Below are 17803 nucleotides of genomic sequence, written 5' to 3'. Positions count from 1 at the left end.
TATTTCAAGGTAGCTAATACTAGCAGTTTTATAATTAACGAAGTTGAAATGATAAACTGGAACAACAAAAAATTGGCCTTCGTTTCAGGAATTTCTTTTTAAGAAAATACTATCCAGGAACAGGCCTTTCATTACAATTTTGTATATTAAAAGTACCTGTGATATCAGTGACTACAAGAATTGAAGACTGCGAAAAAAAAAAAAAAAAAAAGTGGTATCGGACATCTCCGTTCACACGACGTGACGTTTCTCGCCGCATGTCCCTGACCCAGACCCTTTTAAAGAAAGCGGACGCAGAAATGGGCGCGGGGGTGTGGTCTTGGCCGGTCTAGCACGTTTCCTGCCTTCCACACCAGCTCTAATTGGAAATACGGGTGGCCCTGTTTATTTGCATGGTTGAAATGCGGCGAGGTTGTATTTATATTTTCATGGCGCGTTCTCAGCAGTGCCGCATTACATAGCCTTCCCTTGAGATCGCTGTGGGAGAGGGCGAGGAGCCCGTCGCTTCACTGAATGCGAGGGAAAGCGTTTGGATCGAGGCCCGTTTCCTTCGCTTTGTCTCGATGTTCAACTTTCGTCTTGAAAACCATTAGCGCCGGAACGAGACGCGTTTTGGGCTGCTCGGATCAGGACACTTTAGGTAGGGTGTGAGTTTTTAAATTGAAACGTGTCTCATTAAAATGGCCCACTAAATGGAAAAATACTTTTTTTTTTCCAATGTTGACAATTGATGTCCTTTTCATTTTTAAATTGGCATTTATATTATTTAAATATATTTCTTTTATTATTATTTATTATCTTATTATTTATATATATTTATTTTTATATTATATTTATTTCTTTTCTTTTTTTAAGTTGTATTTTTACATTTCAACAGTGTTCCAGAAATATGACAACAAATGGATTTCTGGTTCTCTATTTTAAGCCCCACCTCCATTCAAAAATGTTTTGTGCTGGTTCGGGTGTTCTTACAAAAAAAATAAATAAATCTACATATATATATATATATATATATATATATATATATATATATATATATATATATATATATATATCACATTGGGTACATCAGTGGAAAAAAGGTTGTCGAAAGGGTGTGCATGAGATTTGAATGTGGTTTCAATTGGTATTAGTAAATCTAATGTAATGCTTTTAGAATACATGGAAAGAAGAGTACATTTTCAATTTAAGAAAAAGTTTAATGGAACATCAAGCAACTTACTAACTTGCGTTATTTGCAAATGTAGCCTTCATTTTTGTAAATTTTATACTAATGTGCATCAGCGATGCAATTAAAAATATATTTTGTTCAGTTAATTTTCTGTCATTCAATTCATAGTTTAATACATGGGACACCGTTGTGTTTTTGTCAATTTTCTCATGAAATATCCCTCTCTTTTTTTCCCCTATGGGGTGGATTATCCAAACACTCCATCCATCTGCTCCTGGTCTGGCCCTTTTTACAGTTTTTTTTCACCTCCTCATTGACATCTCACATTTTAGACATCGATTCTGATATTAAAAATGGGTATGTGTGTACCCTGCTTACGGTTCCTCGCTCAACATGAAGTGTGAGACAAAAACGCATGGGGCTAATTCATCTAACTGGCAGGTAATTGTATATTTTGCAAGATTAACTAAATTGAAGACCAGGAAAAAAAACGGAAAATCCCAAACAAAGAAAACTATCATGTTCTGTTTTCGCTTTCCACTTTCCAAGAAGAGAACCTATGAAAGGATGAATTCTTCTGCGCGCGTAGCGCCGGGTAAGATCAATACGAGTACGGCTTTAAGTGCGGCTGGGCTTTGAGAGAGCAAAAACCGAGCCCCGGGGACCCTTCTGGCGCGAAGGTCTCTCTGGTCCCGAGAGTACGCGCGGATCTTAAGATGAGCCGCGTCAGAGCGACGGCGGGGACTGTTTATCCATTTCCACCGAAAGCCAGCGAGCGCCGGAAGGCCGGGCTTTCTACTCAAGCTGTGGCCACAGAGATCCCGGGCCCGACTCGGGATAAAGTAAACACACAGACGCGCAGCAACACACTGGTGGAAGGGCTCTCCCCGTCCTCCCCTCTGCCCGTCAGCTGGAGACCACACACCCAGACCACACAGAGTCTGAGAACAGGCCCAGTCAGTCTCACGCAACATGGCGGCCGAGCTGTCACTCGCCGTCTCTTTCTGCAGCGCTGGTCACGTGACGCGGCGAACAAAGTAGGTCTGTGTTTAGTTCTGGTTTGGGAGGAAAACATTTGTCAAGTGGACTAAGTCTGCTTAAGTTCTATCGTTTGATTGGGGGAATCCGTCACGAAAATCATGTCTGTTTTTGGTGATGCTACACAACGAGCAAGCGGCTGTTGGTTTTTTTTTCCGTTTTTTTTCAGTCCGAGTGCAGAACATTAAGGTTCTTTTCAACGGACTTGCTCTGAAAGAACCAGAAGCATAGCAGCCTCTGCTGGTCATTAATATTACTGCAGTAACCTGAGCGGCTCCTGACAGAAAAAAATAGATTTTCAAGATTGTAAACCGCTTAAAATAATGTCTTGAGTCGTATTTTCACAGACTCGATATTTGGGATTAAACATGCCAGCAATCTGTTGCTAAAACCAGCTGAATCCTTAGCTAAACAAATCATTCACTTATAACTACTCTAAAATAATAATTCCAAATACATATAAGAATCAAAATGTACTTCGGCTTATGTTTTCTAAAAATGAAAATAATAATAAAACATGAGTGATGCAACTATTGAAAACACACATTTAATGAGACACCATGAAGGACATTTACATTAAGATTCAATAATAATAAAACATGAGTCATGTAACTATTTTAAAATGCTGCTGAAAACACACATTTAATAAGACACCATCAAGGATATTTACATTAAGATTTTATTGGATTTTTACATCAATATTTTAGGTTAAAAAAAAAATAAAAAAACAGGAATGAAATGAGCAAAAATATTTAAATTCAGATTGCTATAACTTCATAAATTTAAGCTACCACTATGCATTACATTATTTTTAAGGAAATAACATTTACTATTACAATATCAATATCCCAATTTTCATATGAGACTATTGTAAAAACGCACCACAATATATTAGTATTTCTACTCAGCAATGAATGATGATGTAGCAAAGTAAAATACATTTAAAACAATGCCACACAATCATCTACTCACAGTAATACAAACAAACTGAGTTACTTTGTTACTTTCCCGCTCGAGTTTCAAAATGCATTTAGAAACGATGGCTTGGGGGAAATGAGACGGGTAATAATGCCACTGCATTTATTTATATTGGATAAATGTCATAAAATTACATTTTAAAAAACAGTCTCCAGCAACGCCACGTAGTTTGGGAAGGAATCCGGCTTCATTTTAAAAAGAAAATTCGCATCGCACTCCGCATGCGCAAACTTATCTCGGCATTCATCGGCTTTTAGGCGTTCATTTATTTACAATAGATTTCCTATTTACCTTTGAGCACACGGACTCGGCAAAAGCCGCCCGAGTGACGAGCGGTGTCGGCGAGTGACACAAAGTACATAAAGCGGCAAATGAGGTCAACGGCCCCCTCGCCGCAAGGTCAACAAGCAGGATCAGAGCCGGCCAAGGTTAAGTAAAACTGTCATCGAATTGCGGGCGGGGGGGCTCGGTAATACCCGACCCGAAAAACATGCTTGGGTCGCAAGCCTTGAGTCTGGTGTAGGGTTACCACAGGTATGTTTAAGTAAGCAAGACTAGTCCAGTTCAACGCTTCTTTTATGTGTTAAATGGTGAATGCACAAAGTTAAATACGCTTACAAGGCTAGCGCGCTTTTTTTTTTCTTGCTAATAGCCAAAACTAAGCTATTCATAATTACCCTCGAATGAAATTAAAACACCCACATCTTAATATGATACAAATATAAAGGGGACTATTTGACCCCTAGACCATGTTGACTACGTCGGGTTGACTCGGCAGGAAACTAAAGCTAACTGCTAACGGGCACGATTTTGGTTTTGGGGGCCAATTTCGATTACGGTAAGCTTTTTCACTGAAAAATGTTCTTTTAGTGTGGAGTGAACCCTCAAATTAAAGGGGAAGTTTGCAGTTTAAAAACAAAAATCGGGTGCATATTTGTTAAACCGAGCAGTAAAAACCTGAAAGTAGTACATTAGTACAACGGTTCTCAAATGGGGTGCATGACCACGCTTCAGGGCATACGTGACAGTTGAACAAGAATCCTGTTCATGCTGTGACAAGAATGTTACTTTTATTTTCAAATTTGGAGCAAATGAATTGGAACATTGTCAGAATAATTGTAATACATTTGCTACAATCACTATAACTGCTCGCAATGAAGAAATGTTTTGCCGTGAGAATTAGATGCACTGCTTGCAATGAAACAATGTTTGCTATGAGAAGGTTACTGTCTCCAACTTGGACGTGGGAAGAACAGCCCTGACCAGCCTGCACAAGCTTAACCTCAGACAAATATCACTTCACTTATCTACAAAATATCTAGCAGAATGTCTTGAGACACAGAATACTTTGCCACACATGCACTAATCATACACAAACACACAAAGACAATTACACTGGGTTCCAGACACATTTTTTTTTTCTTTCTAGGGCAGGAACCGTCATGTAAATACAGACTTCTGAATCAAATAAATAGAGAGGGTTCAGAGAGGCTGCTTTAGAGCTCGGTAAAAATGTACTCGTGCGGTCCTTCTCCGTTCTCCTCATGCATGAGCAAGAAAGAATGCCTTTTCTCCTTTTTTTGTGTATAGTTTCTCACAAATGTCTACCAGATTTTTACAGCGACTTCTTGCAAAACATTGTCTTTATTTTGGTAAGTTTTATAACAGATGTACAACCATTCGTGACACGATTTTCCAGAAGATGAGCCAAAAATAAAACAGATGCCGTTCCAACATCTATCTTATGGCGTTGCTAAGTCTATATATACCACTTCAACAGTTTTTCCAAAGTTTACGAAATCAGGCATGCACAGCACTGTTTCGAATAATTTCCCTCCCATCAGAAAAAAATGATTTGCACAGGTTAGGGTATGAAGCCAAAAAACTATTTGACATTGAAAATGGTTGAAAACCTACCGGATGAATAAAAACCCTATTAAAAAAAAAACATTCTGGTCCCATCTTGTACTTCTAAATTACATTAAAGAAAAAAAAACAAACATGAAAGATCCCACCAGACTGGTCGTCTGTAAATCTGTATACACTAAACAGCAGCAGTACTGAAAGCCTACTGCTATTGCCATTTCGGCCAGTAGAGGCTGCTGTTGTCATGGTATCCAAGCCCCGTCACAAAACTTTGCAATAATTTAATACAACTTTGCTATTAAAGCAAAAACGGTAGAAGCATCAAATGTGAGACAGTTGATCTATTTGCAAATGGGGAAAAAATTCATTGAATAAATGTTTTTACTACATTCACAGACAGGAGGCGGTTTCATTTCTCTGCGAAAGCCAAAATGCGGTGATGTTTGAGGTATTGTAAATGGAAGGTGACCCCAAGCCAAGTAACGGCTGATGCACACTACAAACAATGTGGCTTCCTGCACAAGAGAAAGGGGAAACGCCAGGCCGATGTGCGGAAAAAAAAAATGCGAGTGTTTTTTTGTTTTTCTAGAGAAAGTTTCTCAGCTCATCCTTATGAGCAATTTATATTTGACCCAGAAAATGACATTTAATGCATTGTAATAACGGGCCAGTAGAAAGGTCAGGATAGCATTTCTTGTTTTGTGACTTGCTGTGTCAATGGATTACATCGGTAAAATTCACAGAAATAACTTGACGCGTATGAGTCATTGGTGGTGTAGGTGGGGGGATTATCATCGGATTTGTGATTTTGGACCCGCATTTCAAGTCGTGAGTGTTGTGATTTCGAATGAAAAACTGACTGGTGAAACTCTGAACCGTTTCAAAAATATTGTACATCGTCAAAGCAACAAACTCAACAGGATTTCAACCATACTTAACTACGATGCCAAAATATCTTTCAGAGAAGTCGTTGGAATCTAGAACCCTCTACTGGGTTTTACTGAAGTGGCTTAGTATTTCTTTATAGGAAGCAAAACAGCATCTCCTGACCCAACCCACAAAGGTAGTTTTTCTTCTCATTTTTGAGGCCGCTAGTTTCAGGTTCAAGGGAAACAGCAGGAGAACTGGCACTTTTCCCAAGCGCTCTTGCAAATGTGAAAAAAAATTGTCAGATGATGCGATTGATTATTCAGTCAATTGTCAGAAATTCATCATTCGTCGGATTTAAAAAAAAATAAAAACGCAGGTCTCCGGCGCTAGCGGCTAACCGCGAATGCAAAATATTGGCGTCTGGTGATGCGCGCAAGACGCGAGGTGCGTTCAAATGCATTCGGACATTTCAATCTCAGGCAGAACTTCTCAATTTACTTTTACCTATTGTAGATTTAATTATAGATGAATTTACCCACTGCCTAATTTAACTGGCCAAGGTCAGCTAGCTAATTCGCAAATACGGTTGCGTTTCTTTCCGAGGTATGCCGCGCACGTGTCAGCAAAAATCAGCTCTGACTAAAACATCGACAGTAAGAACAGACCACTTAACGGCATTATGACTAATAATGGCATTGGCTTTTTAAATCATGTAAAAACAAGGCAACTTCTGAGAACTATCTAAAACTAGAACTAACTCAAAAAAACACTATTGACTAACATCATATAAAATAACATTCACATCATCTCCAAATATCAGTTATTAACCTCCTTTACCACTAAAAAAAATGGTAATGACCCTTTTTCTTTACTATGTGGACAATTGGACATTTATCTAAGAATAAAGTAACAGAATTTTCTCTACTCTAAACCGGTTAGGAAAATCACTACGAATATTCTGAACTCCTGTTTCCTGTGTATGGATGGAGCTCGATTTTCATCTGAAATCGTGATATTTCATTTAGTCTCACCGTGACCCGTAATCTCGCCTAACTACGCAAAGCGCGTCGTTACATCGGATTGGTAGAAATACGACGGCGCATAGTTATTTGAACATTGCGTTATCCCTGTGTTTTTGTGAGCGGGCTTGTACTTCCTGTGCACCTGCGGTAGTATTTCCTGTTCGAGTGCCCCAACCTCATACCCTTGCTCTGAAACCGCATCCTTCACACAGCGCAGAAAGAGACTCGGCTATGTATAGGTGACCTGGGGAGGGGGGGGCGGCGGCCGGGGGGCCGTGTTGGATCATTCATAGATTCGATAAAGTTTGTGCTTGTATGTGCGAGGACCTCGGGGGCAAAAGGGTGTTTGGACTTGATGTGTTCTGTTCCTGGATGTGCTGATAAGTCTGCAAGTAGCTCTGCTGGTAAAAGTTGACCAATTTTCGGGCAAACACTGGCTCCACCTAAAAGGAAATTATGCGCGAAACATGTTGGTTACAGCTGACTTATTTTTATATTGTACATAAAGGAATGGCCGTGTTGTTTTTTTCCCGCCTTGGCTCGTTTTTGATTTTATTAAGTTCTCGCTAAAATGAAGGTCCGTGTTGAGGTATATAAAGAGCATTTCTGGAATCAATGTGTTTATGAAGATATTTTCCTTTGTTTGAAGAAGTGCATGATCGGGAGTGGATCAAATGCGATGGCGGACACAAGTTACCCACGTGAAACATGTTGCTGTTATTCCAAACACCAAGAAAACGTAGTTTGACCACTTGAGGTTGTATAGTTCATGGCATTAACCAAAAATAGGAATAAATAAGGGAAAAATCATGAGTTGATATTTTAAGTGAAAAATAGGATTGATACTGATATGAGAAAACTAGAAGAAAGTTTTTTTTTTTCTTTTGGTCACCTGGAATAGTGTTTTTTTTTTTCATTTTATAGCTATGGGAAAAAAAATAAAGTCGTATTTCAAACCACACTGGTTAGCATAATGCAAATATTGCAAGAATATTTTCACAATTCCTAAATTTCAGTACTTGCATAAGAGCTGCAATGCATGAGTACCTGAGCGGTGATCATCTTTCTTGGATGCTGGGGGTTGGGGTACTCATCTCCAAAACAGAGAACCACCTGGTGCTTCGGCACACGTCGTCCATTATGGGCAAAATCTTGAAGCTCTGATTGAAAAGACGAAGTTAGACTCAGATCTTGTTTGTGGTTGTGCAAAGTGACTTTCAAGCATCTGTACGTTGATTTGAATATTTTACTTTTATGACAGGGGAAAAGCGGTACACTTTCAGTCATGACATGTTACACGTCAGACTGTTTATCTGAAAGCTGAGCTTTATGGAAATTTGGGGCATGAAAGTGCACAGAAAAAAAAACGTGAGAGGCCTAAACAGTAAACGGGGACTTACCCACTCAAAGAGCACCTGAAGTAGGCTTGTTCTATAATCACCATCGTCAAGTATTAATCATCGAATCATTGCAAATATAAAACGGCCGCAAAACGCAACGGCGATCGCTTAACAGTTATCGGAGTCAGTTAATTTAAACGATTAATCATCCTCCTCGTTCGTGTTAAATGGGCTGCACCTGTGTGTGCAACGACAGTCGTTTTATCCAACATTGTCTTTTGTTGCAATGAAATGTTTGCGAAAAAAAAATCCGCAAGCAGTTAAAGTGTCTTACAGACGGTATGAGAGGATATATATCAAATCAATTAAGGTATACGTGTAAAAAGCTTCGTATTTGGCGTTGATCTGAACACCTGCAACGCGAAATGCGCCAATTAATCAGACAGCAACGCTTGAAATGCGTTAAAAAAATAAAGCAAAAAATCCGCCATGGTATGTTAATCTTCGAATGCAGATATTTTAGTGATGTATTTATTTTTATTGAAATGCCGCAAGTGCACTTTATTGGCATTCAAAGACATCTTTACCTGGAATGATTTAACGAGGAATTCTTGCACCATCCAGAGAAGATGATGTCACAAAGCTCCTGTTTTAATTAACTTTTGTGTGTGCCATAACTTCGCAACAAGAAGCGACCTCTGCAAAAAGTTTTACAACTACTATAGTTGTACTACGAAATTGAGACTCGTTTGGAGTGGGAGGGGCGATACATTTACTCGTTCAACTGACAAAAGGGGTTGATTTGGCAACTCTGTAGAAATGTGCTGCCCCCTATTGATTTGGAGGATGTGGCGCCTGGCTGTTTTGGTAGTAACAGTAGTTCCCGGTCAGAAATTCTTGCATATTTTGTTTTCAACAAACTTGCCGTGTCCCAGTTTTTACCTTTGGAATATTTCTTTACCCTAGACATACCCCCTTTTCACAATCACACTTTTATGCTCTGTACGTAATTTTGGGTTTAATGAACTTGAAATACATGTTTTTGATCTTACTAAATGAGATGAGAGAAGAAGATAACTGAGCGCTTACCGATGAGAAATTGCTGGGTGTCAAACAGTTTACACGGCAACTCTTTCTCCAGTTTATTGGGTTTATCCGCATGGGGCGCGAGGGGTCCCTCCCAGAACACACGTCCTTGACAAAGGCGCCTGGCGTAAAGGCCGTCGGGCATCATCCACAGCAGCACTCCCGGCTCCAGGATGTCGGGAAGCCTCTCGGCACCCTGCCTTTGAGATTCGGGGAACGGGAACGGAAAGAAAACCACATCTGCCCCGCTGTGAAGCTCTGGGGCGCATGGGGATGAAGATGGTGGTGAGGAGGAGGAAGGAGGGGTGATGCGACAACCTTCCGGGCTGCTGGTGGTCACCTCCTTCACCAAAGACTCTCTGTAGAACAGGGACACATGCAGGCTAAAATCTGGAGGAAAGAGACATAACGACATGAAGCTTGTTTGAGTTTGTCCATGTGACGAGACGCCCTGATGTCATGTTTCTCGACCTGTTATGATATTGCTGTGGTCCGTCATGTAAAAAGGTTGTTGGGCCTCTGACAAGTAAGGGTGGAAAGAGAACTGAAAGCCTGTGAAGTTTTTGACAGGACGATCAAATTAATACAGAACGTGAGTATGAAGCGGCGATGGGAAAACGAAGCCTCGTGAAACACTTGTTATATTTTACTCACGCCTCTAGATGGTGCTCTCGATTGGAAAAGGAAGGCTAATGCAAGTGAGATTTATTATATTTCTAATGCATTCTTAAACCAAGAGTTACGAAAAGAGGCGCAAAAAAAATTGCTCATGATGCTTCGTTTTCACATTCCAAGTACGAATGTCGCTCGCGTGGCGATATTTTACCGTTGTCCGACTGTGACTCGGGCCAAGCTCGGCTGATTGGTATGGGAAAGTGACCCTGAGCATACGGGAGCTCTCCGTGCGAGCCATACGGGTGTTCTGATGGTTTGTAATCCCTCCAATCTCTTATCTCCGGTGAAACCATCTGTGGAATAAAAAAATGAAAATGCCATTTTTGTGACAGAAAGCCCAGCAGAGATTGATTGGACTTCAATGCGTTTACCTGGCTGTGCGGTGTTGAGTACGGAGGGAACAAACCAAACGATTGAGATGCATCCTCTTTACTGATGCACGTCTTTGGTCCTGTTACGGTACCTGGATCAGATTTTCTGATTAGTGGGATCGTTTCAAATTTACTAACTTTAGTTTAATTTAAACTAATTTAATGACCATGTCCAACTGTGTAGAAATATTTTGGACATTGGTGACAGAACAGTACATGTTCTTTTCAAATTAAGAGCAAATTTATTGGAATTTGTTACCAGCCCATTTTGCCTGTTGTAAATGATAAATATATCATTAGTCCACAAAAAGATATTAATACTGTATATTTATCATATTTATTATTGTTAGATTGTATTAAAGTGACTCCGTTTCACATCGCTGTATATCTGTGTGAAATTTGGTGAAATTTATTGCAAGTATCAGCGAGTCCAATTGAGTCATTTTTTTAATGCCAGGACAGTAACAGTACATGTTTCTTTTCAGATAAAGAGCAAATTAATTAAAACGTGAAGCATCTTATCGCTAAATTCTATTACAGTGACTCCATTTTAAATATATGTCATTATTTGGTCACTTGTAATTGTCTTATTTTTAAGTTAACATTCTTTCTGATGTTTTTCTTGAAATTTACCACTATCGTGTACAAATTTACTCTTTCCGACAGGTTTCCAAAAAGTCTTTAACTGGGATTAGGTGACAGTATATCGTTTTGTTTCACTTTGTATCACTTCAAATTTACTATTCACTAAAAGCTATGGTACTGATTAGAGATCGAAAAAATACTAAAATAACCGGGGCAACAAAATGGCAAAAAAAAAGCTCGGGCTGTTCTAATTTTCATGTTAAGTAGGACGCTCCAAAACGTCATCCTGCAGACCACAATTGACCCCCCAAGCCGCAAGTTTGATATCACTTTTCTTCAATTAAAAAGGATACTTCTAAGAAATTTAGATCTCTCACACCAGAGTTATTAATCTGGGTTATTTTCTTACTTCCCCTTGCCACTTTTTTCTTCTTCACCTATTCTGTCAGTTTGAATGCACCATGCCACCTCCCACAGGTCACTTTTGGTACTACAACAGATATCATTACATTATATTGAAATGTTGCGCGAAATTTGATCTCCAGCAAATACAGGATTTAAATCGCAGCTCGCGGTGTGCCTAAATGCTGTGACATGATTAGCTATGCTTAAACGCTCGAATGGATTTTGCACTCAGTAACCGACAGACTTTTTAACGCAGGCTTCGACTTCCTTTGTACTTCCTGCCACCTTGCACGTTACCGCTCGCTGCAGCTTCTGGAACGATCCTGTAGACTTTGTAAGGTTCCGAGATGTCCAGCTGGGTTCTGTGCGTCAGCTCGTCGAAGAATTTGCTTTTATTGAGGGCGCAGCGAAGTCTGGTTTTCCACGTGGTGTGATCTGGCTTGTCCACGCCTTCTTTGTATTTCCCCTTGAACAAAGCCCACGCCTGGAACATTTACGAAATAAGCCGTCTTCTTTCGTCTTTCGGATAAAAAAGGTCAAAAACGTGGACGTCGACAGAGGGAAACGTGACCTTAAAGAGCGCCGCATCCTCCTCGCGGTTATAGTCCTGCTTGCCCGCGTGCTTCCACGGAATCCTGAAGATGGTTTTCTCGTGGTTTTCCCAGACCAGGCCGGGGTATTGCTTGCTGTCGATCTGATCGATCAGCCACTGCCTCAGTTTGCCGTTGCAACAAGCGGCCGCTTGGCTGTTGTCCTCCTCCAAGTTCATCTCTGCGGCTAGGAGTTGAAAAGGTTCCGTTCCAGAAGCTATTTAGGTGTTACGCTCATGTTCATCGCTTTAGATTGCCGTCTATAGTTAATGGATTCATGCGACACTCACTTGAAATCGTGGGGAGAAATAATGAAAACAAGAATTAAATTTGACCAAAGATGGCGGCCCATTGGGTAGCTGCCCTGCGTGGCAGATGGTTAGTCCATCCCAGATAGGAACTAAAATAGGAATATTTACCATAACATTCGCTGTACATGAATTAATCCTAGAAACAGTCGATAAAAAACAAGTTCAGCGCATACTTAAATCTACAAGTTGCAATTCAACCAGACGACGACGAGGCTTTAGTGTATTGTTCCACTTTTGTTTTTTTTAAGATACACAGTAAATTTTCGAAAGAGATTTTACTCTAAAATTACTATATTTGGTCTGGCCTAAATACAGTCAAATGGATTTATTTCAAATATTTTCCTCTCTTCCGAGCGTAAAATGTACTTTTTAAATTTTATTGTAACAATGTAGTCTTTTTAGAATAAATCTGCCTACAAAAAGTTATCTGTTTATCTTACCACAATATAAATATACAACAGTGATAACTAGCCACAAAAACAATTATCAAAAGAACGATTTTGGGGAAGATTCAAGTTGAGTGTTGATGTACATGTATTATATATATATATATATATATATATATATATATATATATATATATATATATATATATATATATATATATATATATATATATATATATATATATATACACTAATCTCTAATATAAATATAATATAAATATAAAATTGCCACACAAATGTGCAATTTGCAAACCATAGTAAAAGTAAATATTTAAAAGGCGTAATGACTTTTAAAAGTTAATTCAGGAAAAACATGAGCGGTGGCTTACCTTTTACCGGAGTTGCTTCACTCTGCGCGCACTCTCCTCTGGTGCCATTTGACTCTTAAATCTTAAAATCCGTTGATTGGGTGCACCGAGTAGGGAGGAGCCTAACATATGTCAAGATCTTTGCAAAAAAAAAAAAAAAAAAAAGAGATGCTCGGCAGTCAGGTGCTCTTTCGGTCCCGCGGCAAAACGCCCCCGCTCAAAAGCGTGATGCGGCGGGGATTCCCTCCAGTGGAAGACTTGACTGTGTATGTCGAGAGCAAAGTTCAAATACTGGCATGGAAATGTCATTATGTAAATCAATGCAGGACGGCTTGACATGAAAAAAATAAAAAAATCTAGATGGTTTTTGTTGTGATCGGGCATGACTTCTCAAAACAGGAAGGCAGACTAATGGCGGACAGGAACGCACCCCCAACACTTGAATTGACTGTTTTTATTATTTTCGAATTTGAGATCAGTGTGACGTGATGTTTGGAAGGAAGATCAAACAGTGCAAGGGTAGTTCAATCTATAAATTAGTACAATATCAATCAATGGTTTAAAAAAACAATAATAATAAAAAAATGTCCTTGGGATCCAGCAGTTGAGACTTGTGGCAGGATGGTGGCCAGGGATGGAAAATTGCAAATGACCTCAGAGGGAGCCCTGTGGGGTGCTTGGTTGATTTTCCACTTGATCGCCTTTGACTTTAGAAGAAGCAAGCAGCTCCAAAATGTCTGCTTCATCGTTGAACTTTTTGTCCTTATATTCCCTCTGGAGCCACTTCCTGTACTGGAAAAAGCGACATTTTTTGAAGCAAGACCTTTTTTTTTTAATACCAAAGAACCTGCCAGCCCTGAACCCTGGGTTCAAGTGCTAAGTTCCAAATTAGCGCCAATATCTGACGGTTTAAAGTGTATCTGCATGTCATAGTTGTGTGAATTAAACTAAATATTTACCATGTGGAGTAAACAAAACATGTATGTTTAAACTAAATGAGTTCGGATTTCAGTTGACGTTTAAAGCTCATCGCTAGCTTGCTCATGCTAATCCCCATGGCTAACCAATTAGCATTTTTCCTTGCCGTCTCATGAACACAATGAATGAGTAGCTATAGCAAATCAATTTCACCCTTAGTAGATTAAAAACAAATGAATTACAGGTTAATCGCTCCATACGTTTTTTTTTCATCGACCATAAAATCGCAAAGTAACTAACTTCGTCCACGAGCGTCGTCTCGAACTCCTGCAGCTGGCGCTGGAAGCCCAAGTTGGGGCCGGCGCTGGGCCGGACCACCCTCACGGCGGCCAGGGCCTCCTTCCAGCCCAGGCTTGTCACTGTCATGATGTAGGCCACCACCAGGGTGACGCTGCGGGACACGCCTGCCAGACTGTAGCGGAAAGCGCTAACCTTTTTCATCGCTTTTCAGAAGCCCAAAAGATACCCAATGGCAAAATGACATCCTGTTATGTAACCTTAGAGTAATTATGAGGGTTGTGTGTGTCTAAATATATATATATATATATATATATATATATATATATATATATATATGTGGAGGAAACTTTCAGTCTGTGATTGCGAAACTACGATATACATGACTGTGTCTCACCAGTGAACCAGGCAGCCCTCTCCCTTCAGCCGTGACTCGTGCATGAACATGATGCTCTGTTTAAAGTGTTGAGTCCTGCGGAGGGCAACAAAAAAAAAGAAAAAAAAGAAAAAGAAACTGTCGTGACATGCTTTTCTGTTGTTGTTCTTTTGGCAACTTTTGATGTACTTCCTGATGGGGATCATTTGGTAGGGTGGGGTTAGTGGCAGTATTTCTTTTGTATCAGATACAACCCAGAAGGACTGTGTTTATTATATTTCACTTTTCAGAGGTTACAAGAGTATTAGTGTTAGCGTTTGTGCGTGAATACTATAACTACTTGACTTAATGCAAGCTATGTGAAGTGGGTGCATTTAAAAATCTCAACAGGTGAGCAGAGAGGCACTCTTCTATCTTAACTGGGTCATATAACGGAAAATGTACTTATTAAAGCCGGCACACAAATAGCATATTTTTTTTCTTCCTATTTTTGCAAACGTTCCCGTGACCAAGCCCTACTGCAGTGGTGCCCTGCTGTTTCATAAGAAGGTGGGTAGTTCACTTAATAATCACCCTTAAACCGAGTTTTATCTGCTTATGACACCATCAGCTGGGCTAGCTAAATCCAGAGCCACTTTCAAGTGATGGCTAGAGTCTGAACTTGGTCATTATCATGTAAAGGAAACATGCTTTTCAACATGGCAGTGGAACTTTTTGAGTGATTTTCTTCTGTTCATCATTCGCTGACAAAAAATATTGACTGTGCTGATTTTTGAATCGTAAAAAAAAACGCTAACCGTGAATTCCAAATACAAACACATGAAAGAAACCCCTTTTGTTGGCGCCCCCGCATGCATCTTTAAAGAGCGAATATGATGACGGTCCATAGTGAGCCGGTGGAAAGCATATCATTTACGCTTCTGGCTTGAAGAAACACAAGCTGCCACCCACGCTGCCGAAGCATATACGGACACAAAGCTGAGCGTGTGGAACTTACAGGTTTTGTGTGGGCAGGTCGGCCGCTGAAATGCACAGATAGGTCATCTCCTGGGGGACGGAGCGCGCTAGTTAATTAGCACAGTCACAATTAGCATCCAACAGAAAATGCTCATGATCTACACTGGCTGCAGAATCGGGAGCCGCCTACATGCGCACAGTTGCCAAAAGCAAACATTCCTAGGCTTTTCTGTAGGCCACTCGGCAGCAGCCAAGTGCCACGCTAATACGAGCGCTAATGGCCATTGCGACTTCCTGAACCTGACAGACTGGGATGTGTACTCCTGCCTCGAGGGTCTTATAACACTAGTTGGTGGAATTAAAATGTTCAGTTTGGAAAGTGTACCAGGTCCCTGGAACATTTAGCAACAGCACGAGTAGCTAGATACGCCAAAAATGTCAAAACACTAGCACGGCGCTTTTCAATCTTTTATCAATCATGTACTCCCTGTGAAATATTTTTTCAGCCAAGTATCATTGCCTCGATATAACAAAATGTTGCGATAGGTTGCTTCATGTTCCAATTAATTGGCTGTTATTTTGAAAAGACTGTATAGCTCCTGTCACAGCACTACACAGCATGAAATTGGATTTCCTTATACCTATAGAAAACCTCTTGGAATCGTACCTACTCCCATTTGAGAAATACTGCACTCGCATTGCGAAACTTGCAAGTTTGAAGAACCTAAATGTGTTTGAACCTAAGTAATTGTGACATGTTTTGACAAAACCAAACTTCCCAATGTGATAATTTGACATTAATAAGCACACACATGGCAACATTAAAACAAGCAAACTTTGGCAAATAATTCCTCGAGAATGAATTGTAAACTCACGGATGTATTTGTTTTGGGATTGAGGCCTACACATACATATATAAATGCATATATTTTTTTCCCTCACAAGACGTACATCATTTAAAAGAAGGTTGCAAAACACTGATGTAATGGTTTGAAACAATTAGCCTACCATGGACAATTAACTCAAGAGGAAATTCAGAGCAGAACTCACACCATTAGTCCACAACAAGGAAGTAAAACGCAATACAAAACATATTGAAAACCAGGGGAGCAACATTGTACTTCTACTATCAAGGTACAAACGTGATTGAACACACGGGGGTATCCAAATGTTGGGGGGGGGGGGCTCCAAAAATGCATCTTTTGTTTGTTGGAAAACGTCATTGACAATACCTGCAGGATGGGTGCAGCAGTGTCATGGATGGATAAGATGTGGGTGATGTTGTTCTTGGCTAACTGTTCTCGATCTCTGGCGTCTGATATGAACAAATCATCAAAGAACGTACACAAATTAACATATGCACAAAGAGAAATAAACTTGTAGCAAGACACACCTCTGAAATTTCCCAAATATAAGTCAGGCAGGACCTGTGGGCGAAAGAATGGCAACCACACAGTGAAAGACAGCATCACAACAGCTGAGTGGACAGCTGCTTGATAGCCGATCATCTAACTATAGGAAACGACACTAGAAACAAAAAATGACACCATGTGACTATTTATAAAATAAATGTTCAATGTGACGTTTTCCACCATGCAACGAGCACGAAGAAATGCCCGTTAAGAGGCGTTGCATACTTCATTAACGTCCCGACAACTTATCACCTCAAGTGTGCCGAGAACTCACCTTATTGATGCCATTCCCCATGTTGAAAGAAGGCGGACTAAAACAAAAACAGGTCCGACAGCGTTTCCCACGCACGGGGATGAATTATTTACGCTTGAAGGCTTCCACTATCAACGTACTTTAGTCACATACTCGCGAGCTGTGCGTCTGAACCAGGCGGTTGACTGCAGCTTCACAGCCCCTTGCGATGTATCATGGGAGTTGTAGTTCCGTTTCTAAAACTGGAAAGGTAACGCGATAGATAGATAGATAGATAGATAGATAGATAGATAGATAGATAGATAGATAGATAGATAGATAGATAGATAGATAGATAGATAGATAGATAGATAGATAGATAGATAGATAGATAGATAGACGTTGTAAAGGAGATATAAATGAGCTTAAACCTAGAATATAATTGCACGTGGCTACAAATTTGTAATCGTACATAAATAAACACTAGTTACTGTACCTGCTGTAGGTCGGTCTTTGTGATAACAAACACTACCAACAGATGGCGACATT

General features: G+C 40.0%; 2 protein-coding genes across 2 annotated transcripts; both read right to left on the bottom strand.

Moving 5' to 3' along the window:
• Positions 1 to 5379: 5379 nt before the first annotated feature.
• Positions 5380 to 12182, bottom strand: irf4a (interferon regulatory factor 4a). Its single transcript, XM_088430148.1, is given in 9 exon segments — positions 5380 to 7320; positions 7323 to 7388; positions 7993 to 8105; positions 9375 to 9761; positions 9843 to 9923; positions 10198 to 10339; positions 10418 to 10509; positions 11705 to 11891; positions 11979 to 12182. Coding segments are annotated over 9 exon segments (1437 nt in total). The 5' UTR covers positions 12177 to 12182; the 3' UTR covers positions 5380 to 7149.
• A 1358-nt stretch (positions 12183 to 13540) lies between these two features.
• dusp22b (dual specificity phosphatase 22b) lies at positions 13541 to 17543 on the bottom strand. The gene is made up of 7 exons (XM_088430102.1): positions 17297 to 17543; positions 17004 to 17037; positions 16843 to 16925; positions 15651 to 15700; positions 14675 to 14749; positions 14281 to 14452; positions 13541 to 13854 (listed from the first exon to the last, which is right to left on the bottom strand). Exons 1-7 carry the CDS (start codon positions 17315 to 17317, stop codon positions 13717 to 13719), a joined length of 573 nt encoding a protein of 190 aa, XP_088286228.1. The 5' UTR covers positions 17318 to 17543; the 3' UTR covers positions 13541 to 13716.
• Positions 17544 to 17803: the final 260 nt, after the last annotated feature.

This window comes from Hippichthys cyanospilos, chromosome 12 (assembly GCF_059441005.1).
Source record: "Hippichthys cyanospilos isolate Australia breed blue-spotted pipefish chromosome 12, RoL_Hcya_1.0, whole genome shotgun sequence".
NCBI lineage: Eukaryota > Metazoa > Chordata > Actinopteri > Syngnathiformes > Syngnathidae > Hippichthys > Hippichthys cyanospilos.
Note: the sequence above shows the minus strand (reverse complement) of the source record. Positions and strands in the feature narration are given on the sequence as shown.